Source organism: Dreissena polymorpha, chromosome 12 (genome assembly GCF_020536995.1).
Source record: "Dreissena polymorpha isolate Duluth1 chromosome 12, UMN_Dpol_1.0, whole genome shotgun sequence".
In the NCBI taxonomy this organism is placed as follows: domain Eukaryota; kingdom Metazoa; phylum Mollusca; class Bivalvia; order Myida; family Dreissenidae; genus Dreissena; species Dreissena polymorpha.
In genome coordinates this window covers 17,040,943-17,067,119 of record NC_068366.1, presented here as the reverse complement: position 1 = coordinate 17,067,119, position 26,177 = coordinate 17,040,943, and the positions used below count along the sequence as shown (strand labels likewise).

At 37.5% G+C, this 26,177-nt stretch overlaps 2 protein-coding genes and 1 long non-coding RNA gene across 3 annotated transcripts; 1 reads left to right on the top strand and 2 right to left on the bottom strand.

Annotated features, from left to right (window-relative positions):
* Window positions 1–5,164: 5,164 nt before the first annotated feature.
* On the bottom strand, window positions 5,165–6,575 carry LOC127852823 (uncharacterized). The gene is made up of 2 exons (XR_008036281.1): window positions 6,207–6,575; window positions 5,165–5,755 (listed from the first exon to the last, which is right to left on the bottom strand). It is a non-coding gene; the product is annotated as an uncharacterized LOC127852823 (long non-coding RNA).
* Window positions 6,576–6,725: 150 nt separating this feature from the next.
* LOC127852398 (uncharacterized protein KIAA1958-like) lies at window positions 6,726–8,142 on the bottom strand. Its single transcript, XM_052386353.1, has 2 exons — window positions 7,220–8,142; window positions 6,726–6,740 (listed from the first exon to the last, which is right to left on the bottom strand). The coding sequence occupies exons 1-2, from the start codon at window positions 8,096–8,098 to the stop codon at window positions 6,726–6,728; spliced, it is 894 nt and encodes a 297-aa protein (XP_052242313.1). The 5' UTR covers window positions 8,099–8,142.
* Window positions 8,143–19,095: 10,953 nt separating this feature from the next.
* LOC127852397 (endoglucanase-like) lies at window positions 19,096–21,912 on the top strand. Its single transcript, XM_052386352.1, has 3 exons — window positions 19,096–19,129; window positions 20,598–20,737; window positions 21,496–21,912. Exons 1-3 carry the CDS (start codon window positions 19,096–19,098, stop codon window positions 21,910–21,912), a joined length of 591 nt encoding a protein of 196 aa, XP_052242312.1.
* Window positions 21,913–26,177: the final 4,265 nt, after the last annotated feature.

Below are 26,177 nucleotides of genomic sequence, written 5' to 3'. Positions count from 1 at the left end.
ACACCAGCTAACATCGCTAAAAGATAACTAAAAAAATACGGCGCGTTGTCATCCGCAGGTAAGAGATACAACGAAGAGATGATGGAAGGCGCGACACCGGCGCACGGTCTACAATGTCGGATTCCGGATGGTCACGACAGACGTTTTTAAGGACTACATTGAAAATCATTTCCTTAGGTACGCAGCGAGACCCGACAAAAACCAGCCAATCCTACTTCTTTTAGACGGCCACACTACCCATACGACACCAGAAGTGACAAGATAGGCGAGGTCTAAAAACCTGCACCTGTTTTGCCTACCCACGCACTCATCCCACTTGCTGCAACCTCTTGATGTCGCAGTCTTTGGGCCATTTAAGAGGTATTATTACAGCGAGTGTGCAAGCTTCATGAGAGAAAATATAGGCAAAGCTGTCACGAGGTATGACATGGCCCGCATTGCATGTAAGGCCTACTTGAAGGCAATGAGCCCATGGAACATTGTTTCGGCCTTCAAGAAAACTGGCGTCGCTCCGTTGAACAAGCACGCCATCTCCGATGTTCAACTCATGCCATGCGGGGCCTTTCGAGATGACACCCTTGTTTTGAAGTGCAGGACCATTCAGAGCGGAAAACATGCGGTGGAGACATATCAAAATCGGAAGCTAACCGTCAACGCAACTTGTTCCTGCCCCTGCAACTGCCAGAAGAAAAAGTCGCTGCCTTCCATTAAGAAACCTAACCCCTCTGGCAAAGAAATCACCGGTGACGAATTTCTCGAAGAAATGGAAGTTTATGCTTCACAGAAGGAATACCTGCCACCAAGCTCCGTCATGTCTACGACAGGCACGAAAAAGAAAAAGCCGACACCCGTGGCCCATGTGGCCTCTCACATAAGCCCCAAACCAAGCACCAGTGGCATTCAGCAAGAGAGGATGGACTTGTCAGAGTCTGACGAGTGGTCAGATGTGGAAGACATACAAGTTTGTGGCGTCTGTAAAAGGTTTTCGCCAGAAGGATTAATTGATTAAAGGATTAAATGATCGCACACTTGAAAATTGTCAATTGGGGACAGTGCGATAAATACGGTCACTGGGTACACTTTTCTTTCTGCCATGAGAAGGCTGTGTTGCGAAGAGGAGACTCTTTCATCTGCCCCCACTGTTAAACAATGTTTTCTTCAAAATGTTTGTATTTTTCAAGTCAAATAAGTTATTTAGTGGGTGTGTGGAGTGAAAACTACTATCCGCATTGTTTTTTATTGTTATTGTTAGACTTATATTTACGAAAAGATTGTTTGAATACTGAAAGTGTGTAGTCTGCTTGCTACTGCTGGTCATGTTTATTACGCATTATCGTTAGATTATTAAAATTGATTACACCAATTTATTACACAAATCAAAAAGCATTCCGTTCTTCTTCATCACAACTAATTTCCCTGTCAAGAACCCCTCCACAGTGCGCAAATAAACGAGCCAATCAAAAGCAACGAATGTATAGGAAACTTCAGCTGATTTTGACATCCGGTTGTTAAGGTCAAAAGGTAAGTAAATAAATACTTATGCATCGATTGTTTTAAACTTTTGTGTTGAAATAACATCAAATGAATGTCAGACGATGAATTGAGCACAGTTTAAGTTCATCATATTTCTTTACAACGCGCATGCGCGAGATTCAATCATGAGATGGTCGAATGTTTAGGAAAAGAGGCTATATTTACCGTACTGTGTTTTTAATGCCAATTTCGGGGCCGATATTCGGCCCCATTCCCCTCAAAAAAAGTATATATTTTTTCCCCATTTTGTAGAAAAAATCCCCTCCAAAAGTAAAAAAAAAAAAAAAAAATTTGAAATAACTGTCTTATGATAAATATACAGGGCTCAACATAAATGGTTGTCCTATTGCCCCTGGCAAGTATAAGTTGGGTCTGGGCAAGTTATTTTATAATCTAGTTGTCCGCCCGGAAAAGTGCAAAAAAAAACAAAGAGCATTTAATTTAAACTTTAATTGCTGTAATCATTTTGTTAAATGCTCAAAAATAAATGTTTTGTGGTGTATCAATTTGGTTCATTAAACAATATGAGGTTTACAGTTGATGTGATATTTCATGTTTGGGCAAGTTGCTTTACGTTCAGTGCAAGTAGGTTTTGGAAGTACTGGCCCGGTAGGGCAAGTTGGTTTTTCGGTTCATGTTGAGCCCTGATATATCTCAAATTTATTTCATTAACAACTAATAAAGTATATAAATATAATTAATATGATTTTGAATTATTATAAAGAGTTATATTAAGTTAGTTTTTCCCAAATCAGTTAATTTAACATGAATTGCATTTTTTTCCCAAAATGGCCATGAAAGGCCTGATGTATCTATATTGTGTCAATATTTGTTGATAAAAACATTCCAATTTGGTCCATTTTATTGATAAAAAATGCTCACATTTTCCATTTTATCGATTTAAAAAATCCCAAATTAGACTCAAAATGGCTTGGAAAACTAAGACTGTGCATGAAGGCTGAACTGTCTGAAACTAATGTTGAAAGAATCATTGATATATATTTAAGAAAAAGGAGAAAGACATTCAGCTGTGAATATAACATTCATGCATACATGTGTATTCATATAATAAATATCATTACATATAAAAGAGTAAATTTTAAATTTTCCCCTTTTCCTAAAAAACGACGCGTTTTTCCCCTTTGGACGGGCCCCGCCACCATTCCCCTATAGGTGAAAAAAAACTGCCGTACCCGGGTACATGTAATTATACTTAAGAGTACCCAGGGTACGTGTAAGTAGTACCCGAGCCTACAATGACCAATCGAGCTTTAGTAGTGTATAGTATGGATGAGTAAAGTAGATGGTGCCTTTTGTATTTAATGTTTGCAAAAACATCGCCGTTATTGTTTTTATATTGTTTTCATTTGCGTAGAATTTAATTATTTGTTAAATTTAATTCTGCAGTGTTATAAATGTGCACCCCATCCAAAGTTTGTATTTCTAAATATTGATGTGGCTTTTTTAAATTAACTTCTTTTCATGCATTCGTCCCCTTCTTTTGTGTTTGTAATGAGAACATGAACACTCTTATGTAAATGCATTTTTTTTATCTTTATAGATTTTGGCATCATTGAGGTATATGGCAAGGGAGATTTTACTCTGAAGGATTCCATGTCATTAATGTGCAGGCTGTTGTTGACGTCAACATGAGGTAAATGTAAATACAGTATTATGATTGATTACCTTATCATTAAATTAGATATCAAAGCAGAGAAATACCATAACAGGTTCAACTTTCTTAGCGTTATGCTTATCATCTTTGACATCAAATAATGATTATTTATGTACATGCGCAAAAATCATTAACTACCATAATTGACACCATGAGCATGGTGTAATCCGGCTTCTGTTCTTTAAAGCGTATTAGCCAATGCAGATATCTGTATTATCTTGAAATATTGTCTTAAGTTACATTTATTTAATCTACGATAACTAAAATATACTTCAGCTAGGTCGGTAAAGCTTATTGAGATGCTATCCTTAATCCAACAACATTACCTATGGACTGCTGTTTTATCATAGACAAAGCAACTTTTCAATAAAATAGTTTAATTTACAGCACTATCAGAGCAACAATGATGCGGGTCATCTGCTGGGAGATAGTGGGTATCCGTTAAGGACTTACCTTATGACCCCTTTACCTCATCCCTCCAATGCTGCGGAACAGGCCTAAAATGAACATCTATGTAGACGGTCAAGATTTTGGTAATATATCATGTAAATTGTGAAATATTAGTCTTATTAGTGCGAGATCAACTGACCACACAGTATTTAAATAAACTATTGTTGCAAATCTATTTATTATGCCTCACAGTGTCTTAAATCAAAGGTAGCCTCTATAGCTTGATTAGGTACATCTTTAATTATCAAATTATTGAATTTATATGTAAATTAAGTTTTATTATAAATGAGTGTTGTTTGCGTGTATGTACTTGATGTTTCATAAAAAAAAATCCGTCTAAATAAACTGATGTTTTTATTAATTTTATTCTAAATCTTAAATATTCATTTTGCTTATCCCATATGTATGAACGTATTTTATGTCCCCCACCACTATAGTGTGGGACATATTGTTTTTGCCCTGTCTGTCTGTCTGTTTGCGCCAACTTTAACATTTTGCAATAACTTTTGCTATATTGAAGATAGCAACTTCATATTTGGCATGCATGTGTATCTCATGGAGCTGCACATTTTGAGTGGTAAAAGGTCAAAGTGATCCTTCAAGGTCAAAGGTAAAAAACACTAAATCAAAGCTGCACAGAAGGGGACATAGTGTTTCTGACAAACACATTTCTTGTTAACTAGTGCATTTAAATTAATTAAATTATAAATGCTGAATACAGACACAAATATTGTGTTTTGTAGGCTATATATTATATATACATAATATTGAAATCAAATAAGCCTGTGGAATCAGCGCAATTTAGTCACTTAGACAAATATCTATGTTAAAGAAATACTTCTTCTATTTTTTAGAAGTCAGCATGTCACTGATGGATGCTTGTCTTTCAATATAAAGAAGTGAAACTCCATCTGTTGGAGCAGTATTGAATTCTCATTAAAAACAATTAGTTGGTCCTTTATTTAAGGCAAGTGACCGATTGCCCAAATAATACAAAACAGCACAATACAGCACAATACAAACCAACATAAACACAAAATATGAATAAAGCTGGGGTCACCGCCTTGGAACGGTCAATGCAAAGCATTGGGGGTTTAAACCGGTTATAGAGCGCTCAACCTCACACTTGGCCCAACAATATTCATTATACTTTTAAGTGTAAATAAAATTTAACGTCATAGCATTGTAACTCAAATCAAACAATAATAAAAGGGAATTAAAACGCATTCAATTTAATTACAATTTAATTACTCAATGGTATTGAAGATACCAGAGCAACAGAGCTACAACTTTTTGACGAACGATAAAATGAAACTACAAGCAAGTGTCAACTACATTCCTTCTTTATAGAAAAAGATTTTAAAATATAGCGTCATAGAGTTAATATTTCAGATAATCATCGCGCATATACAGGAAGACTCCATAGGATGACATATGCCCCTGATAAACACTTTGATAGAAGTTATGAGCATTTCAAGCCCAATAAGTGATGTGAACAAGCAACTGTTTCATGCGTCTTCACATTTATTTATTTTTATTTAGAAAGTACAATATACCAACAAGGCATGGTGTTATAATTCATATGAAAATTTATATCTCAACAAGAGCACCGCATAAAGGGTGCCCCGCTCGTCTAAGGGTACAGTTTTGAATAAATGAAAGCTTGTCAGAAGTGACCTTGACCTTTGACCTAGTGACCCCAAAATGGGTATGGCGTGTAGAACTCATCACGTTGCATCTACATATGAAGTTTCAAAGTTGTAGGTGGAAGCTTTTTGATTTTAGCGGCAATGCTAAGGTTTTAGCACAACATGAACGACACGACGAGCTGGCTATGATAATACCTCGGATTTTCTCCGAAAACGCCGAGCTTATTATGTGTTATAATAAGCTTCATAGAATCACTGAACATCATCACATGTAAAACCAATTAAAAGTTCCAGAAACAATTGAGCAATTTGAAATTTCATTTTGTTTAAAGAGAAAGCAGCTCCTCTAGATTTTTGCTAATGTCCCGCAGAATGGCATTTCTTTCCCTTGACGAAATCAACATCTCTCGAGTTTTAGTCACACTGTTGCTACATTCTTCACATGTGGCTGCAAGTAAATAAAATTACTAGTTTATACATTTAACAAAACTATGTATTAAATACAACATAAGGCACTTTCATGTATCAGACAAGTGTGGTTGTCAAAATAACACAAACCAGTCATAATAAAACAGCATGACCTGTTATTGATTCTGAAAGTTAGTTTTGTATTGTGATATTTATCTAGCTTTCTAAATTTAAACTCAAAATTTGTGTGTGACACTAATGCTCTACAGTCCAATTACTTCTTTCCAAATTTCAAATATGTCGATGTCGAAAAAGAATTTTTCGAAATACAAGTCGGTTAATACGTTTATATAAAAAATGCAGCAACACCCCATTTATAACATAGTAAAATGAGAAATAGAAAAATAGAAAACATTAATTGTTGCATTTTTATTGTAGGAAATAATAAGCAGTCAGCTTTACTATAATTTATAGAAAACACTAATAATTACTATTTGTTGCTTCTGCCTTCCGTTCTCTTTTTTATGATTTAACACAGTTGATTGACGCAACTTCTGTTTGAGTTTTGACAACCCTGTTCTCTGTACATTGAATTGGTGCATCATGTTCAGGTCTTTCAGCCAGTGATAACATTTTGTTTCCGGGAAAAACAAAGAAATGAAAACTATATTTGTGATTGTTACATGTGACACAGTTTTGCAGCAACAACATAATAAATCTAGGTTGATTTACATCTTGTAAATCATCACTATAATAAATTATTGTAGATGACAATATAATAATAAAGACAGGCAAATAGCATTCCTACTGATATGACATTTTTAAGTACTGTAGAGGGGTGTTCATAATTCCGAACAGCGCCTAATTCCGAACGAAAATTTAAACATTAAAATATAGGATCTTGCATGAGTGGTCGTTTTGTATTGAATTTATTAAACGAGTCATCTAAATGAAGATAAAAACGAGGCTTGCCGAGTTTTTATCTTCATTAGATGACGAGTTTAATAAATTCAATACAAAACGACCTACGAATGCAAGATTCTATTTATAACATGACCAACAAAATGCTTTAAAACACACATGTATTCCCCTCCGTGCCATAGAGAGGAAAGGTACGATATCTAGAATCGAAGCAGCAATGCGGTCATTGTGTGTACCTGAGCATGTGAAGTAGTTCTGGACGAACACTCGTGTTTTTTGTTGTTGTTTTTTATAACAAAAAATATAAAGCTCAAAATTTCTCGGTGTCAAGTTGTGAATATTTATTGAATTTAATCGGGTGAAGCTTATCAAACAATTTAAACAAAACAAACAAAAAGAACATCAGATGTTCCGACGTTCTGACGTCATAGCTACGTATTTTATGTATTCCGCGCTTGCCTTTTTCGTGTATTGTATTGAGGTCACAGTACACGGATTCAAAATCATTCACTATTAGTGTCACTTTCGATGTATCTAATGCGTTTTCTGGATGGTTCCGCTTCGCGTGTTGATGAATATGCACGTTGAATGTTCCTCCGTGAATTGGGCCACTGAAGATACTCTGAATTCCTCCTGTTACATGGAAATTTGAACGAGATTCATTCGAAATGAGGGATGTAGACTGCCTTGTTGTGGGATTTAATGTGTAGTTCATAGAGGTGTTTTCATTTGAATTCGAGTGCAGGATATGTGAAATATTTCTATGCTGGATCGGATTTATGTGACTGTAATTATTGATGGAGGCAATGTTTCTATGACCAGAGATCTGCATGATTTGGTTTGGAGGAATGTTATTGTCATTTAGTTTTTGGACGAGGTATTTCCTTGCACTGTGATTTGACAGTCGTTTGTCAGGATTCATGCCAGCCTGCTTCACCATACGTTTCAACATACAGGCAAGCTTGTTTACTACGACTGGATTTCGTTTGAACCATTTTTCCTGGAGTGAAGGTAGGTGAACAGTTGATGTTGCAATGTAAAAAGGATGATCAGCATTACTATAACTGTATGGTCTTTTGTCGGCACAAGTCTTGTAAACACTAATAGGGCATCGATCAGGGTTTTGTGTATTAGCCCAGATTTTCGGCTTTACAAGTCTCACATCCCTAGGGTTCTCACCAGAACGCGTCTTGGTTTGTCTTTCGGTGAACTGCAAATATTCACGGCCATGTTCGTCAGTGAACAGGGAAATGTCACCCCAACACGTATCACGATGTTCTTGACAGCTTCGCAAACCAAAATGTATGGTGTTATACAACCATAAAGTCTGAAGAATTGTATCAGGGGTAGATACACCGAGCTGTTTCGAAGCCCATAATTGATTTATGTCGTCATCAGACAGTGGAACACTCTTTTTAGGGAGATTGCCTTTACCGCTCCTTTTCAGTTGACGCTGTTTCATGGCTAAAGTTTCAATGACCTTCTTAAAAGCAGGACCCTGCGATATTGTCTGGCCATAACCCTTTCTCCGTAACTGGCGATCAAAACTGGACACCATTCCTCTTATTACAGACTGCTCATAATCGTCGCCGTTCTGGTTTTTTTTACACTGACTTAAAATCGGCAAAGTAATGATGATAATTCTGCTTCGGGGATTTCATGAATTTCGCGGAATTCATTTATTTCGGGTTCCGCAAAAAAGGCTTTCAATATCTTTAGGTCATTTACAGTTTTCGATAAAGTGTTTTTGTTGGTCTGTTGATGATTAAAATTCTCAACATCTAAGTCAGAAACGATATTTAACCTTCTGGGCCCTTGTCTCGGCATCCGATCCGTGTCAGCGTTCGTGTCTGCGTTCGTCCCAGCGTTCGGCAAAACGGTCAATCGTTCCCGTTCTAGCTCTACCTCAAAGTCACTGTCAATAATTTAACCATGTAGAGTGTGGCGAATCCGCGGAAAACAATTTCTGTTACGATTCCATATCCTTGGCCATCAATCTGCACCTTGTCGTTGACAGATATGTCAAAGGAGGCCATGTTTGTTTTGATTATTTTGACAGCGCGTATGAATATCTTTTAAGTGATTCGGCTAATTTGCATAGTTATATAACTAGTGAAATAACACCCGTGTAATAAACAAAATTGAGCATTACGTTATTTCACTCCTGGAGCGTAAGTCATGTTATAAAAACAATATAATTCAAGCATGAACTCTGACATATGACGTCATATTTATGACATCATAACTTAACTCATTCCGTTTCGTCTATATGTTTTGTCATGTGAATCTAATACCTTATTGAAATAAAATATTAGAAAATTGAACAAAAAAAATGCTAACATGACAAACTTTCAATGAATGATGTCTTGTTCAAGTTATTATCAGCCTGAATTCCCTTGGCCTAAATAAATGAATAGTATTAAACTGTTCATTGATCTAAAACACAGTCGCCTTGCTGCATAGAAAGAACAAAACACTTACTCTAAACAATAAATTTTTTATTCATGAAAAACAAATATGCGATAAATAATCTACATTCATGTTCATGACCAACAAGTTGTCAACTCACATTTCAACCGTCGCCTTTCAGTTTCAAAATAACTCCTTTTTGCCTCCTTACGCAATAAGAGTGGCTGCCAAACAGCAGACGGTAGCCTTTCCACACATCTGTGTACAAGGATAGTCGTTGCCGACATATTCCAATGTGTGTTTTTGTTTCAGATCACAACTAGCATTGTTATGCGATATTTTCCTCTGCTGACAGAACGCTCGAAAATTACGTCATGCAATTTTTTTCAGACTGCGTCACTAGTTTTATCGGTTACAAAATACGTATATTTAAGTAGTCGTATTTTATGTATGGTGCCTTTACTGATTTCGTTGATAAAACGGTATTTATGTATAAATCGTAAATCGCTTAACAAATATGTAAACGTAAATTACGATACCATAAAAATCGTATAATATGATGAAACGGCTGGTAAAAGTCATACTATGTTATCGTATTGATGATAATAATGTCCCTGATAGAATAAAATTACTTGGACAAATAATCATATTTCTTTTATACCTAATGATAAAATATGACATTTCTGCAGTGAAATAACAGCAGTGAAAATAACACAATTGTTATTTTCATCGGTGAAAATAACACATATTCCGAATTCCTTTTTTCTATTTTTAGATTATCATATCAAGATGTACTTCCCTTGTTTATATCCTTGTTTATATTTTTTCTATGATCACGAGTGAAATAAAATCGATATTCCAGCGAATCCAACACATTTTCTTTTAATTTGTGCTTTTTTTTTACCGTTAATTTACATTTACATTGTAAAAGAGTTTATCTGAAGAATTTCCCTGGAATAATGACGTCATTTCGTCAACAAAATGACGTCATTTCGTCAACAAAATGTCATTTCAGTGTATTGAGGCACGCCATGGGACAGAGGGTCACTTTTCAGCGAAAGGGAAATCATTATTAATTATTTTCTTGAAATGGGGGCATAAAAGAAACAGAAAATAGTGTTCATGTATTTTTACCACGTTAAACTTAAAATCGTGTGTATTCATGTATTATCCTCTTCACGCAATCGCCTCACGCGAAACGTTTTCGAATATATCAAACCAAAGCTAAGTTTATCGAAAGTAAGGACTGCAGATTTAAGCCCCGCGGATCCAACCTCCGCGCGATAATTTGACTGGTTCCGAGCATAGCTGTTTATCAAATCTTTCCGTTATAACCAGCCACGTGATGATAGCCGAGTCACGTGGTACAATAATTGCGTCATACAGTATTAACGCTCAACCAGTTATTATTTTTACTAACTTTTAATCAATGTATTGCTTTGTAATGAACCTAAACTTAAACACTATTGTCATAATGTAAAAGCAAATAATACTTCTTTTCATTATAAATACTTAAACAACAAATCCTGCCAGAAATGGAAGGATTTTCTTGTGAAGTCAGTGGTTATCGCCAGTAACCGTGGGGAGTTTGTCTTAGATCGGTATACATTCGCTGATAAGGAACTTGAGTTGTAACGATTATGTTCTGGTAATGTGCAAGCAAATACAGGGCCATAGTCCGGAAACTCTCGGTTGCTTCTTTTGGCCACTTAATACTGGTCACTGTACGTTAAAGCCAAAAATGAAAACGCTTAATTTGAATAATGATCACCCAGACGTGATGAATTCAGATGGCGTGTGCCTATTTTAGCTTAATATGTATGTGTGTTCCTATTCAAGTACGTTTTCATCCATGGACCGGAAAATCTCTTAATTGGGACTTAGGATTCTACGATTGTGTCGGTGTACGTTTCCATATAAATAATTGCGCTGTAAGCAAATTGGCTTAATGGTCTGTGAAAGTCACACGTACACCAACTTTGCAGGAACTTTTGTAAGTATGTAGTCCAGGATCTCTCAGACACATGGGCAATATGTACAATAAACACTTGATAAAAACTGTAGCCGGATAACTTTTCACGTACAGTGACTTTGTTTCAATAACCGAACAACACTAACAAAAGTACGTGTAGATTAGACAAACAGCTAACATGGTGATAAAGTCACGTGGCTGTCATGTGTTTTACCAGCACGTATAAGTTAATAGGTTGGGAAACACTTGTATGAAACGTTTGGCAACTGAAACATATGCAATAAACGTTAAAATTAAAAAAAAAATTAAGTCTAATGTGCATTAATGGTCACGTGCATGTGGCGAATTGAGTGTTTGCTTGTGTTCTGTACAATAACCTGATAGTCAATTGTTCGAGAAAAGTCTTTATTCGGACTTTTGGCTACTAAACTAAAAACTATACATGCAGATATGGATTCATACCCGGAAAGAGTTAGAAGGCGTTGCATCAATCGTGATATTAACATAGAGAGCTTAGCGTACAAAAACAAACATGACGATACAACCTAGCAGGTAAGGGACATACATTATGTGTTGGGATATCAAGTATTTTCACATTTTTTTGTGCCGCAGTTCAATCGTGAAGAGCTTCATTCAAGTTTTAATAACATTTTAGTTTGTTCCAAATATAAATAATGTACATGTCTTTTGATTTACAGACATGCATAACTGCAAGAACTTGATTCATATATAAATCTTCTTAGACAGTTCTATTGCTTTATTGTAGGGATGGCGAACCTAAGCAAATCCGTAACCGGTTAACCTGTTTCGATATTCGAGCGATTAACCGGTTAACCGACTGTCGTTTTGACACATAAATGGAAAAAAACTTCCGAAAAACGTATACGTTTATAAACAATAACATGTATATGCAAATATACTCTGTCTTGTTGATTGTCTTGTAACCTAATTACTGAAACCATGTTATAAATTAAATACTGTTTCTTTACAAATTGTGTAGGTCCTTTTAAATTGGGAATATACATTTGGAATCCAATACTTAGTCATTTCTGAAAGTTATCTCCGACATTGTTTACATGCTTGTCGGTGAACTGTGATGTTTCTCTGTTGTAATATTACCTTCATGTCATTTACCCATAATTATTGTTCCTTACCTTGACCAATGAAAGCTAGTGCAGAATTCAAATTATGTTGTTTTTATTAACACTCATTATCCTTTAAGAATTACGTGCATTAACTGCTGATTAATAACAATTGTCTATTAGCGTAAATATACTTATAGCATAGTGGTTTCCTAACCTCTGTTGTTAATGCTTGTTTTTACTCAATGTCTTTATTAGGGTGTTTAAGTTTGCAATAGTTGTTAAAACAACAGTGATCGGGTGTAATCACAGTGTCCAGCTTTATTGATTTTATCAAGCAATGGTAGTCAACACAATGACACAATAAAACCTGTTCATTAATCCGCTGCACCCCGTAACTTTACAACTCTAATCGCGTTTGATCCGCATGGGGCATCACGGGGTGGTAATTGCCGATAATTTGTGATAAGATAAGCGGATTAGCCAATACAGTGAAATGAAGTAAAAACAAAACTAACGATTTGAGCATTTATTGCGTTCAAACAAAAATTGTGTTTTCCAAAGAGTAATCGGAAATCCTGTTGGCATAGTCCAGCAGGAGTTGCCCAGTTATCCCACTGGCATAGTCCAGTAGGGATCGTCCTGATTTGTAGAGTCGTCCAGCTCCGGGATTCCTGTTGGCATAGTCCTTCAGGGTTTGTCCAGTTATCCCATTGGCATAGTCCAACAGGGATCGCCCAGATTTGTAGAGTCGTCCAGCTCCGGGAATCATGTTGGCATAGTCTTTCAGGGGTTGCCCAGTTATCCCACTGGCATAGTCCAGCAGGGATCGCCCAGATTTGTAGAGTCGTCCAGCTACGGGAATCCTTTTGGCATAGTCCAGCAGAGGTGGCCCAGTAATGGGTACACCGCGGTAAACAGCCGTGAGGTGTCCAGTCGCAGGGTTTCCTCTGGTAACACCCAGATGAATCTGCGATGCGTGCGGTTACGGAGTCGCCGCGTATGTACGCCGGGATATCTCTGAGGATGGATCTCGGGAACCTTTCAGGCGTGGCTCTGAAGGGTGGCGACCCTCAAGTTCTCGCCGTTGGGAGCGGTCCCAGCGGTGGAGATTAGGTAAGTGTCTGAGCGAGCGTGGGGTCCCGAGGTATTTATCTAGTTAAAGAGTGGGGTGGGTTCCTTTAATAGTTTCTCTGCTTTTGTTGTTCTGGTTTTAATTTAGTTTTGTTTCGCCTCATTTAATGTCAGTGAAGTGTAAATTTGTTATACATTTTAGTGTCAAACAATTCTGTTTATAGAATCGATGTGTTTGATTAACCAGGCACGTGTCAACTTTAGTTGTTTATTTTATTAAAACCATGTATTCGATTAATCCCTTATTGACCTCGCCCAACAGTCCATTGTTTGGTTATTGTTTACACTTTATTTATTGCTCCCTCCGAATAGACTGGTTACACTTTCTTGCGTGATCTCCTGATTAGATTGGTTACTCTTGGTCTCAGTGACAACGCGGGGTTTAGTTTCACTGTCATGACATCCGTCAACTGACACCTTTTTCATTTTTCTGTTCATGTTTCTCTGAGTGGGTGTGGAGATGTTTCGGTTGGTATTGCCACCCGGAAATATATAGGAAAAACATTAGGATTAATGTAATTTTGTAATCATATTTTAATATTTTGACTGTCTGAACGTTATTTCGTATAGTACTGATGGTGTGTGTTTCAAGATAGTGTAATAAGTCTGATGTCGTAATTGGTACACGTTGCCTCGCTAAATACTGGGGGTTAGTTGGCGGAAGGGCGAGGCATTTAGGAATCTAGTTAAGTACTCTTATCAGATCCAGCTGTGAACTCTTTCAGCCCACTTTTATTTGTATTTCTCTGAATAACCACTCATGGAGATGTCATCATTGTCTATTGTGCAATTAGTAGACGTAAACTGTTGCATGCCATGAACTGTGGGGAACTGTTGCATGTCAGGAGCTGTGGGAGACTGTTGCATGTCAGGAAGTGTGGGAAACTGTTGCATGTCAGAAACTGTGAGAAACTGTTAACTTTCATTTATGTTACTCTCGCCGTGTTGTAACTATTCACAGCCGAAGGCTGTCCATGGCTTAAGCTCTGTGGATGAACTGGCTGGGCGAGCTCATTAATCTCCAAGTTTTTGAAAGGGTTCTTGGGCCGGTTTTTTCTTTCAGTTATCGGCATTTGACTGTGAACGGCAATTTAAATCAATACTAAAATGTTAGCATTTTATTTTCATTTAATTTCAGACCAGGGATCAAATATCTTTTATGGAGGGTATTACACCTTAATTGGGGTATGCATGCATATTAAAATAATCTTGGTGGTCGTTCGAAAACCGGTTCAATTAGTTGTGGTCTATCTAGGGATGCGGCCCCCATTCTGCGCACGTTGTGGCGTGCCTGAAGGATTGAAACAATTAGGTTGTCCCGACTTTGAGGAGTCCGGGCATGGTCATATAGGTCCTTAGGTCGCTGTGGCCCGGGAGTACATCGCATGACGAATGCGCCCTTCTTGCTTACGAAAGGGGCATACTGTCCGAGAGATAGTCAATATACTTCTTCGGGGTGCATGGGACGGCTTGGGCCCAGCGGTCTTAGAGTACGTTGCATGGCGAAGGCGCTCTCCTTGCTTACGAAAGGGGCATTGGGGTCCGAGAGATAGTCATTATACTTCATCGGGTGAGACGGGACGTCTGCGGCGGGACGACTATGCCATTCGGCGGGACGACTCCTTTTGTGAGTAGCGGGTCGTCCCAAAAAGAGAAAAGTGATGGAAGTGTAGTGCCAGTGACCATCTGGTGACAAGCCCCCATGCAGAGTTGGCACCCGGCTATATGCTGTCGGGTCATGCTGCAATGTGCATGATGTGGAGACGTGCGGCTAATCGGATGGAAGCAGATGCCTGCTGGGTGCGCTCTCGGATGACCATGCTCTCTTGCTACCCAGTCCGCGGACGTGAAAAGACGTGTTTCCTGAGGTAAGTATTGCCAGGAGGATAGATGCCCTGAGGTAAGTATTTCTAGGAGGATACTTATTAATTTGTCTGTTACGTAAGTATTAGCCTGTGGCTGTGTGTGTTGTCCGGGAGGTTTAGCCTGTGCGCGAGATGAGTATTCCCAGGAGGATAAGTAGCGTGTAGCCGAGGACGATAGCAGACGAGTGTTTCCCTCGAAGTGTGTACTTTCGAGGACGACGTCTGCCATCCTGACAAGGTCTCCGGTCGATGACCCGGTGAGTAGACTAGTATTGTGTCATTGCTAGCAGTTGTAGTAATTGTAGGCGAAACCCACTGATGAGCTAACCAACATAAACACTATAATAAATAACGCAAATGTTGTTTAAAAATTGACATCATGTTCGAATGCAAGCATATTAAAAACTACAATTGACTATTTCTTTAATAATCAGTATATAACCTGCTTCAATTTGTTTCTGTCTATACAAATTCTATTTAAATTTAATGTACAAGCAGAAACGAGTGTTATGCGATCAAAGTAAAGCGGTACAACATACTTTTTATTTATAAGATTCATCAATTAAGCATAGTGTCGATTTGGTATTGTTACACGACAAGAGAGTTTCGGTATAAATTCGAGATATGATTACTTAGTAAAATATCATGCACGGTCTCATACATGTTTATATGTCATCCTTGTCAGACTGTTAATTACCAGTTGCATCAACGTTAACCCTTTCGTTTATGGGTTTAAAACGGTCCTATCTTTACATTTAACTGAGGTATCAACAGCTAGAAAATTAAAGTTGTCAAAAAAATCTTAAATAGATCCCGGAAAACGGAAAATTACGTTGTTGTGAAATATAATTATCTCCCTTGAAACACAAAAATACTCAATTTCACTGTATCTTCTAGATCCAACGTATTTCCGCTGTGTCTCTTACATAGTGTTAGGGTAGTTATAAATCCTGATCGGATCCTGCCCAAATACAACAATGGTTTCATATTTGTAAATAAATGTTCATGTAACTGTCCATTCTGTGTATGTAAAACTGTTCCAACATTGGAAGATGTGTTGCGGTGAAAGTGTGGGGTATATAAATGTGAATGAACCGTCTTTTTTTCTGGGGATGGGGATTTCACAGTTTGTCTGCTTCATTCTGCATCGTAGCTAGGCGCACACGCTGAAGTCTCCAATAGGAATATGTATGTCTGTATGTATGTCTGTGTATGTGGTTGTGCACGCATATCTTTCTCCATATATATAATAATCGACTTGAACGAGTATCTATCAATAGATCCCGGAAAACGGAAAATTACGTTGTTGTGAAATATAATTATCTCCCTTGAAACACCAAAATGCTCATAATTTCACTGTATCTTCTAGATCCAACGTATTTCCACTGTGTCTCTAACATAGTGTTAGGGTAGTTATGAATCCTGATCGGATCCTGTCCAAATACAACTATGGTTTCATGTTTGTAAATAAATGTTCATGTAACTGTCCCTTCTGTGTATGTAAAACTGTTCTAACATTGGAAGATGTGTTGCGGTGAAAGTGTGGGGTATATAACTGTGAATGAACCATCTTTTTTCTGGGGATCGGTCAGCAGCTGGAGCGGACTTGTCACCCGCTGTTTATCGTCGAGAGATCACTGGCCCGACCCTGCCAGAGGTCCCGTCTGTAGGGGGACGAAGCAGTGGGACAGCGAGACCACCAGTGTGGGAGACATACGGGGCGGACCTGGGACTGCTTGGGGGGGCCTTGGAGTAGTCCCATGAACATCGAGGGGTGGCCCTATAGAGAGACCCCGGGACGGCGATACTCAGTACGCTCAACGTGCTGGGGAAACCGTCTCGGGGATGAAGACGACGGCCGGTGATTTCGAGCGCGGCCATAAAGGCAGAGCGGCGAGCTGCAGACCCTTGGGAGCTGCGTCCAGACATAATTTTGTCTTTGAGATTGTCTATTGTCTACCAGTGCACATTAAGGTATCATTGGCCACCGTGCACTGGTTAATTTGGATCTAAGTTATATCTTTGGCGAATACCCGGGCAGCCGGGGTAAATTTGACCTATTTTGGCTCAAAATTAATCTTTCCCCCCTGAAAGGTAACAGGGGCAGGTCGGACTATAAAGACCTCGTGAAGGGGCAAGCAGGACCTTGTCACGTAATCGTTCATAGTTCATGTACGACACAAAGTTATAACAATGTTCATTACTCTTAAATTACTGGTGTTTAGCCTATCATTCGATATCTCGTCATGCGCGTATTGGCCTGATGACGAGATTTGCATTAACAATCATTTTCCCGTGTCACGCATGGGACAAGTCCGTCCCTCTCTATTTATGTTAATTTCTCTGCATAATGTGGGATCAAATATTCAACAACACATATACCAGTTTCTAATCCAGTTTAATGTCTGACATAACTAATATTTTCAGTTGTACAAATGCGTTGTGATTGCTACATGATTGTGCCTTTTTCCATCTGTTCACCTCTAGATCTAAATGCTCATTAATTATTTTCCTCTAACATTTGCCCCGTGAAGAGTTATGAATCCCATTGGCCAGTGTTCTATGCGTGCTTATTGCTGATTGGATAGATTACTAAAGATACTGAATCAATGAAGCCACGGGAACGGGATAAACAAACCACCCAAATATTTACCAGCTTTATCTGTATAAACACTTTTGCTTGACCAATACAAATCCGGCCTTGTGTCAACTATACTATTCTTTAATCTCTCCTTCATCAATAAGCTTATTTGTACATATGAGCACTTTGTGACTGTCATGTTTCAATAAAGTAATCCCAAAAACGTCCACCTACGAATTCCTACCATAACGTGACACTAACTCCGAGGGTTAAAAAAATAGTTTCCTTTTAAACCAAATGGTCTAGAGGTTAATATTTTCGCGTATAACACCGCATTGTTGTCCTCAACTCGATTTTTTTCAAATCATGTCCCTAGATTGAAAACTTTCATCATCCCGAGGATCACATGATTATTAAAAAGGGTTTCCCTCTGAAGTTAATGGAGGGTTGTCGGGCCTAAACGTTGTGGGCTAGGGAGGGGAATTCCATCCATGGTGTTTAAAAAATTTATGTTCGAAGACTATCATTGATGCAATGTGTGGTATATTGTGTGTATACTGAATATTCGACTTGTTGTTCACAACAACATATATACAAAATAATGAATATATATCTATATTATTTAATAGTCGTATTAAAACACGTAAACCAAGCGAGTCGCACATGATAGGAACTAAAACGAGTTTCTTAGTTTATTGGATTATATTTATGACACCTTGGGGGGTAGTATAAATTATGTCTCGGTAATTTGGAGATGACGCAATACCACCCTAGATTGTTAAGAAATGTCGACCGCGACACGCCTTTCGGGCCTGGGAACACCCTGTTTATGAGGACTCATATACTATAATAACTAAAACAAACCATAAGTGGTCAAATTGGCCCCGTCGAAGGGTAATGTTTTTGTATCAACTTGCTACAGCAAAGCGGCGTCGAGGGTAGTGTTCATCACTGTTGTGTCAATATGTGTAATATGGGGTCACTTAAATCACATTACGGATCATGTGTTTTCGTTATTTAGAGCATTTAGGGCGGCGCTTCGGTTAGAGACCGGTTGGTATAAAAATATCGAGCTATGTTATAGAACTTGTTTCAATGTACGGATAAGATCGACGATGAAATACGTGTACGCTTTCACTGTCCGTTGTTTGTTGATGCAAGGAAAATGCTAATGGATAATATAAGTGTAAATCCTGAAAATCATGTCATGTCAAATTGTGAAAAATTAAAATATATATTTAATACAGAGAATGTTATGTATTTATCAGCCAAAACAAGTTTTTCTATTCTTCATGAAAGGAGAAAATACATTTACTCAAAATAGGTTTTAAAACTTGAATGAGACTTTCTTTAGAGTATTTTTATTAGTATATCCACACTTGTAACATGCTAGGTCTTGCTAAATAACTCCCTTAAATGGTGTGCATCCAGACTGAGGAGATCAAATCCTGTATAAAGTCCTACATAATGTTATGAAAAACTGGGTAGTTTTTTTTTGCTTATTCCTTTGGGAAGAAGTAGTTGCTGAATGTCTCTTCTGCTAAATATGTCTCTGGAGTCACCGTAGGTTTTTTTGTAGTTATAACTTTAAACTGATATGGTTTTAAAATGTAAATAATGTCACTATGGTATTTCTTAACATTGTCTGTTAGTTTTTATCTAAGCGTAGGTAACCATTGCTAATCAGTTCATTTCCGACCTGATCACAGGTAAAATTCGAGTTCTTAAACCATTTTATATTATGCGCGTTAGTTCCACTTTTCGCAGTGTCAGTATTTTACTGCATTATATCGTATGACAGTTTTTAATTATGTATTAGCAATGGAAACCTAACTCTTAATTTAAATATGTATATAGAGAACAAGTTTGTGAACACTATGCAATATTTAACTCCTCTTAGTCTCTAATAATTTTTACATAGAATGGACATTTTCATGTTTTATGCACACGAAGGGTTGCATTAAGTTTTTGAACCGTCCGTCAGTCCGTCCGTCAGTCAGTCTGTCCATCCGTCCGAAAACTTTTACATTTTTCATAAGTTTTGTAATATTGAAGACAGCAACTTGATGTTTGACATGCATCTGTATCTCATGGACCTGCACATTTTGAGGGGTATAATGTTATGGTCAAGGTCATCCTTCGGGTCAAAGGTCAAATATATGTTTTCAAAGCGCCACTGAAGGGGGCATTGTGTCTCTGACAAAACATCTCTTGTTATGTATGTTTTAATGCTCTGTATTTAGTATGAACATGAAATGGATGAGACTTAAATAAAACATTGAATTGCTATCTAAATATTTAATTCCTACCGACATAATTGTATTAACACAGGGACGGTCTACATCAAGTATATGCACATATATAACTGACATAAGTTAGATATATTATAATTCATTGTAATAATTGTATTAAATGTAGGAATATGCGATACACTAAATGACATAATTGTTATATGACGGATAAAGTGATCAGCCATATCATTTTATAGTTATCAATTAAACTTTATTTTGGTAAATTTATCATTTTGTTATCAATGTCGAATATATTTTAATTACGTTTCTTGTATGTTCTTTCGGTTTAGGCGTTTTGCTTAAAATAAACTTGGTTAGTGATGAATGACATGTTTAATGAAGTAAACGACATTTGATTTATTGTATAATAAACACTTTATACATTTTATATAATGTTTTACTGGCATATTGATGTCACACAGCTTACAATTGCGCAGAAACAAAACGTTAGCGATATATTGCCTGATGAATTAAAAAACAACAACAAAAACTTACAAAACAACTTTCATCAAATTTGAGCCGATTCAAGATGTATGATGAGAGTAGCGACCCACATCTCTGCTAAGATATAACGACACGAGATTGTTCTATCATTAGAACTTCCTGTACAACCGTCTTCCGTTTCAGGTGCGCTGGTTGCGGAAGCACAACATAAGTGCACGGGATCTCCCCGAATGTACAACGGAAAGTCATGCGCCTCCACAACACGGTACGCTGATAGCCGCAAGGGGGCGTGCGGCTGCGGGTACCATGACAACGACAACCAGGTAAATATCGGCCAAGAGATCCACTTTAAACTAGTACATGTGTAGGTCTGATATCAAAATATCTTATAAGCGTGTTTGTGTGTTTTTCGAAGTTCATCAAGTACTTTCGGGCCAGTGGCCGCATTATGTTGAACCCGGAGTTTGTCCCAACACTCCTACCTAATTTTCTTTCTAGATTCGGCAAATATTGTGTTATTTAAGCAATTTCCAGCTATTTAGTTTTTTACTGACAGTTATTCAATATTGGTATTGACTGATGCTGTGGGAGGTAGCGTAATGTCCGAAGGACACCCACATGTCCGGTATGGTGACCACCTACCAATCTCACATGCGTCTGCAACGGGTTTTTTTCTAAACCGAGAAGCAGAAGTGACAAGCGCATTTACCAATCACTGCGCTAACAGCCTTATCTTATAAGAATAACGTATTTAAGCGAACATGTTTTCCGAAGAATTCTTTAAATTTGAGGCTGCATCGATATTGATGCATTTCTACTCATCATTTAACATAATATTTTGAATCTATTTAAATGTGTTATTTTTGTACAAAAGATACAGCTACGAGCATTTCTATGTTCTGTGTATAAACAGTTGCAAAACATAGCATTGGGCGTATACGTGTATGATTTATCATTAATGCTACTATCCTCTGCAATGAGAACGACAGATCTATACTAGCTAAGGTTTTTAAAAACTCGATTTTCAATTCGACAAATACTTGACTAGAACAAATTATTGCTTTCAGTTTCCATGGAACAGCTACGGGCTCGTGGCGGCAACCATCAGAACCTGTTCGACCCATCGGGCGGAAAATGGTGTGGTCCGGTATGTGGAAAATGCTTCAAGCTCACCACCACTGGTGGTTTCGTCGGTGGCCACGGCGGCGCTACTGCCGAGGGTCAGTCGAAGATCTTTATGGTAACCAACGACTGTCCCAACGAGTGGCCGAATCTGAGCTGGTGCAATCAACAAGGACTCCACAGCGTCAATCAATACGGCTACAACGTCCACTTTGACCTCGAAAACGGCCACAATCAGATCACCGGTATGGGCTGGGACAACCCGGAAGTGACGTGGGAATGGGCCAACTGTGATGAGGGTCATGGTCAAGATGGGCGCACTCCTAACTACGGCATGTACCAGCAGTGCGAGTGTAGGCATACTCATACGAAGTAACGCTTGTTGACTCGCGTTCGTCTATGCAATACAAAGCGAAAACCAGCAAGGCATATTTCGATCAACATCTGCTTAAGGTTCTAGAGCTGTAATACGACATTGTACTTTTCTGTTATTTTTTATTATATTTTCCATTGCCATGGTATTTCTCATGCATTCCATTTTGTCAAAACCGTCGATACAGAATGCCTGATCGATGCCTTCACATTGCAAATGATGTGTAACAAGTTTAATAAAGAAAACTATAAGCACAAAAGCGCTGTTATTTCTCCTCAGAATATAAAAGCAAGCGGGTCCAAAATAGTTCACATATATAAGTTCATAGTACTCATCTCCGTATTGATATTCAGAATAACAAAGTTTCCATAAAGACTAGTTAAAATGTGCAAACGTTAGTTTAAATATTTGAAAATGATGCAGAGTTGCTAATCAACTCACATCGCAACTAGAAATGGCGCGGCAGAGGCCGACGCCTTTCCCCACGCCGCATGTTTGACCCAGGGGTGCCCCAGGGTTGGTTATGGGGCCATGCATAGTTGAGATTGGCCTGTATTATCATAAGATATGTTCAGTATTAATTTGAGAAAATCGGTGTAGAAATGAAGACGTTAATGAAAAATAACCTCAAAAAAGGACTATCGCCATAGGATGACATAAACCCCTTATAAACGCTTTGATAGAACTTATGAGCATTTTTCGAAACCATAACGCAGCTTTTCGAAACCTAAGCGCGGACTCTAAGTTCAAGGTCAAGGTCACAGGGGTAAAACTCTGTGTGCGTATGAAAGGCCTTGACCATATACAAATGCATACCAAATATGAAGGTTACATCTGAAGCGACATAGACGTTATGAGCAATTTTCGAAACCTCAACGCAAAGTGTGACGGACAGACAAACGGGCGGACGGACGGACAGACAGACGGACAGTGCATTAATGCCCTCCTTCATGAGTGAAAATTTCTGACCCGGCCCCACCCCAACCCCCAACTTTTGACCCAGGGGTCAGATCAAGATTCCAAATAGTGCAATGTCGCACATATGCTCATAGCTACCATGTGTGTTTGTTTCAAGGTTCTTGTGCTTATAGTGTAGGAGGAGATAGTGGCCAGGGCGGACGGACGGACAGACGGCGGAGATAACCATATAAAAGATTTCGAAATCATAACGCGGACCCTAATTTCAAGGTCAAGGTCACAGGGGTCAAAAATTTTATGCAAATGGAAAGGTCTTGTCCGTATTCACATGCGTACCAAATATGAAAGCAATATCTGAAGGGACACAGTAGTTATCAGCCTTTTTCGAAACGCGGTCGCAGATTTCAAAAAATCGTTTAACATTTCTACAAAGGAAGTGTGAATCACGCCTTCCCTTAGTTAACAAAAACGGTGACAGAAATTCCTGCCATGGTTATTAGTAAAAATTGTGGTAAAGATGCCCTTCCATAAATTCTCAGAAAACCACGAGGTATGTCAAAAAAATAATTTCACTAAACATACCACTGAAACAATTGATAATAAGTACTTAACATTTTTACAGAATCACTAACATCGTGATGGGTGGCATTTTCGAACGAATAACTACTAGCCAAAGAGCCAACAACGCAACATAAATTTCCTACAAATTATGAGGATTTATCAAGAGAGACAAATAGTCACAATTTAGACTAAAACACGCAATGTACCTTTATTACAGAAACGGACGTAAAAATGTAGCAGCATAATTAATAGCCTGTATCTATTCATATTTTAAAGTAATATTTCTTGGGTCTATGTATATTCTTTATACGTAACTATAAGAATGGGTTTGTGAATACTGGTTCAGTTGATTGTAATTGTTAACATTCGCGTTGTTTTACGCATGCACACTGATTGGTTGGCAAACGAAATGGTTACAGTAACATAGAACTTATGCATGCATCACGTTCGTTAATCACGCACGCCACCTCTTGTTTGAGATGCATTAATAAATGAGCCAATGCAACTTCGAAGGTGGCGCTCAGGTCCGGTAGTTTTGACATTTCATGGATAATTAAACAGAGTGATTAGGTTTTATATTTATTTTTTTTGTTTCAACATAGTTCGCATTATTTTTATAATCGGGCATTGTAGAGCGATTCAGAGAAGATTAATTCATCCAACAATGTTCAGAAACATTTATTCTCAATCAATTAAAAAACGTGAGAACCTTTATAAGTTTTGGCATGGTGTAGTTTTAAAAAGCATTTCGATGAGTTTTTCCGGTGTAACGAGCAAATTTCCACCTAATTAAATCGTCAACGGCATCAAACGATTGAGTACAACATACATTAGATGCTACATGCACAAAAATATTGGTTTCTTGCCGACGTAGTATATAGTTTTGCATTTTTTCAAATGAGATGGAGCCAATCCTTAGGAGGTGGCGATATTGAAAGGAGGATGGCGCCAATGTAGGATGTTTCAATTAACATTCGTATCGCATTGACATTATCACATGACGTACATTTGATAGATAATATTATTTGTTATATCTAATGTATTGTTTAATGTACATACGAAGGCCGAAATCTTTACAGAACATGAACAAGTGATCAACTCAATTAAGAAGTCATTAACATAAATAAAACATATTGTTCGATATATACAAAAAATGTGTAATACTCAATAAAACCAATAGCTGTATGTTCAACATTATCAAAATAATTCATCGACCGCAATATACAATATGATAACTTCATACATAGAGTACAATATGATAATTCACGGAATCAATATAAGACAATACTTCTTCTTGAAACGATAATTGTTGTCCCTCAATTCAGATGCTGAATTTACTAAAATGCCAGTGTCAACGAATCTTATTTATAATCCCGCGATCAGCTCCAAAAAATGAATATAGCTCGGTCTTTTTCCGTTATTTTTTTGTATCATACATGTTAAATGTTCTTATCTTACAAAGAGGAACGTTTAAAACTATCAAGACATTATAAGGAAACTACTTTTTGTAATTAAAAACGCACGCGACTCAAATGTGCTGAAAAAGTCTACTTAGAAAAAATAATGTAAGTCCTGTAAACATAGTAGAAACCATAACATAAAATATTTCACTTTCAAATAGTATAAATCTGCATTAGCGCCACCTCCTACTCTGAGCGCCACCTCCTTGCCATTGGCTCAATCTCTGTTTGAAAAATGAATATTTATCTATTAGATCGGCTAGAAGCCGATGTTTTTGTGTACGCATTAACTTGTGCAGGTTAAAAGCAATCGTTCCATGTAATTACCGATTTAATTGGCTGCACATTTGCTCGTCACACCGGCAAAATACAGCGATTTGCTTTAACGAATTCTACCATGCCACAACTTATAAAGGTCCACACGTTTCAAAATGGGTTGTGATTGTGTCTTTCTGTACATTTTTGGATGAATTTTCATGCGCTGAATCGCATTACATTGGCCGATGTTAAATAATAATGCGAAATATGTTGAAAAAACATATAAAACCTAATCACCCTGTAAAATAATCCGTAAAATTGCAAAACATCCGGGCCTGAGCGCCACTTCGGAAGTAGCATTGACTCATTTATTAATGCATCTCAAAAAGAGGTGGCGCGCGTGATTCACGGCCGTGTACATGCATGCGTTAAATCAATATATTTGTACGAAATTACAAAATTACCATGAACACACCAAAATTGCAAGTAACAGATATCATATTGAGTACTTATATTGTGTCTTTTTATACACGAATTTCTATTTTTTATAAAAATGCGAGTTATTTATGAGCATCATATCAATGGTAGTCTTATTGATACAAATCAACAAGTCCACTGTTATAATAAAGCTACAAAGTAGCAAATAATATTTATTTTTTCAAGGAATTCCATTAAATTATTTTTAATAAAATAACAAAAACATAGAATGAATATTGGAAATCTAGATGAGATGTAATTATAATTATCAATGTATCCGCTGTGCTAGTCTGAGTTATATTTGTATGAATACTTGAAAGTGTAAAAGGTCCATTGGATCAAGAAGGAAGCAAAACCCTATACAAATTACATTACAATATTTAAATCTGTTACACCGGATGATACACAAGATGAATTTTAAAATGCATTTGAAGTGTTGTCAAATACGGACACTAGTACTAAGGTGTGTATGGTTGATCAGGACAACAAATCTACCTACTGAATATGTTTATTGAAGAACAGTTTCTTGATTTTCCTCTTTTCTCGTTTATAAGTTTTTGAGGTATTCTCTTCACAAGATTTCAGGTCGCCGTG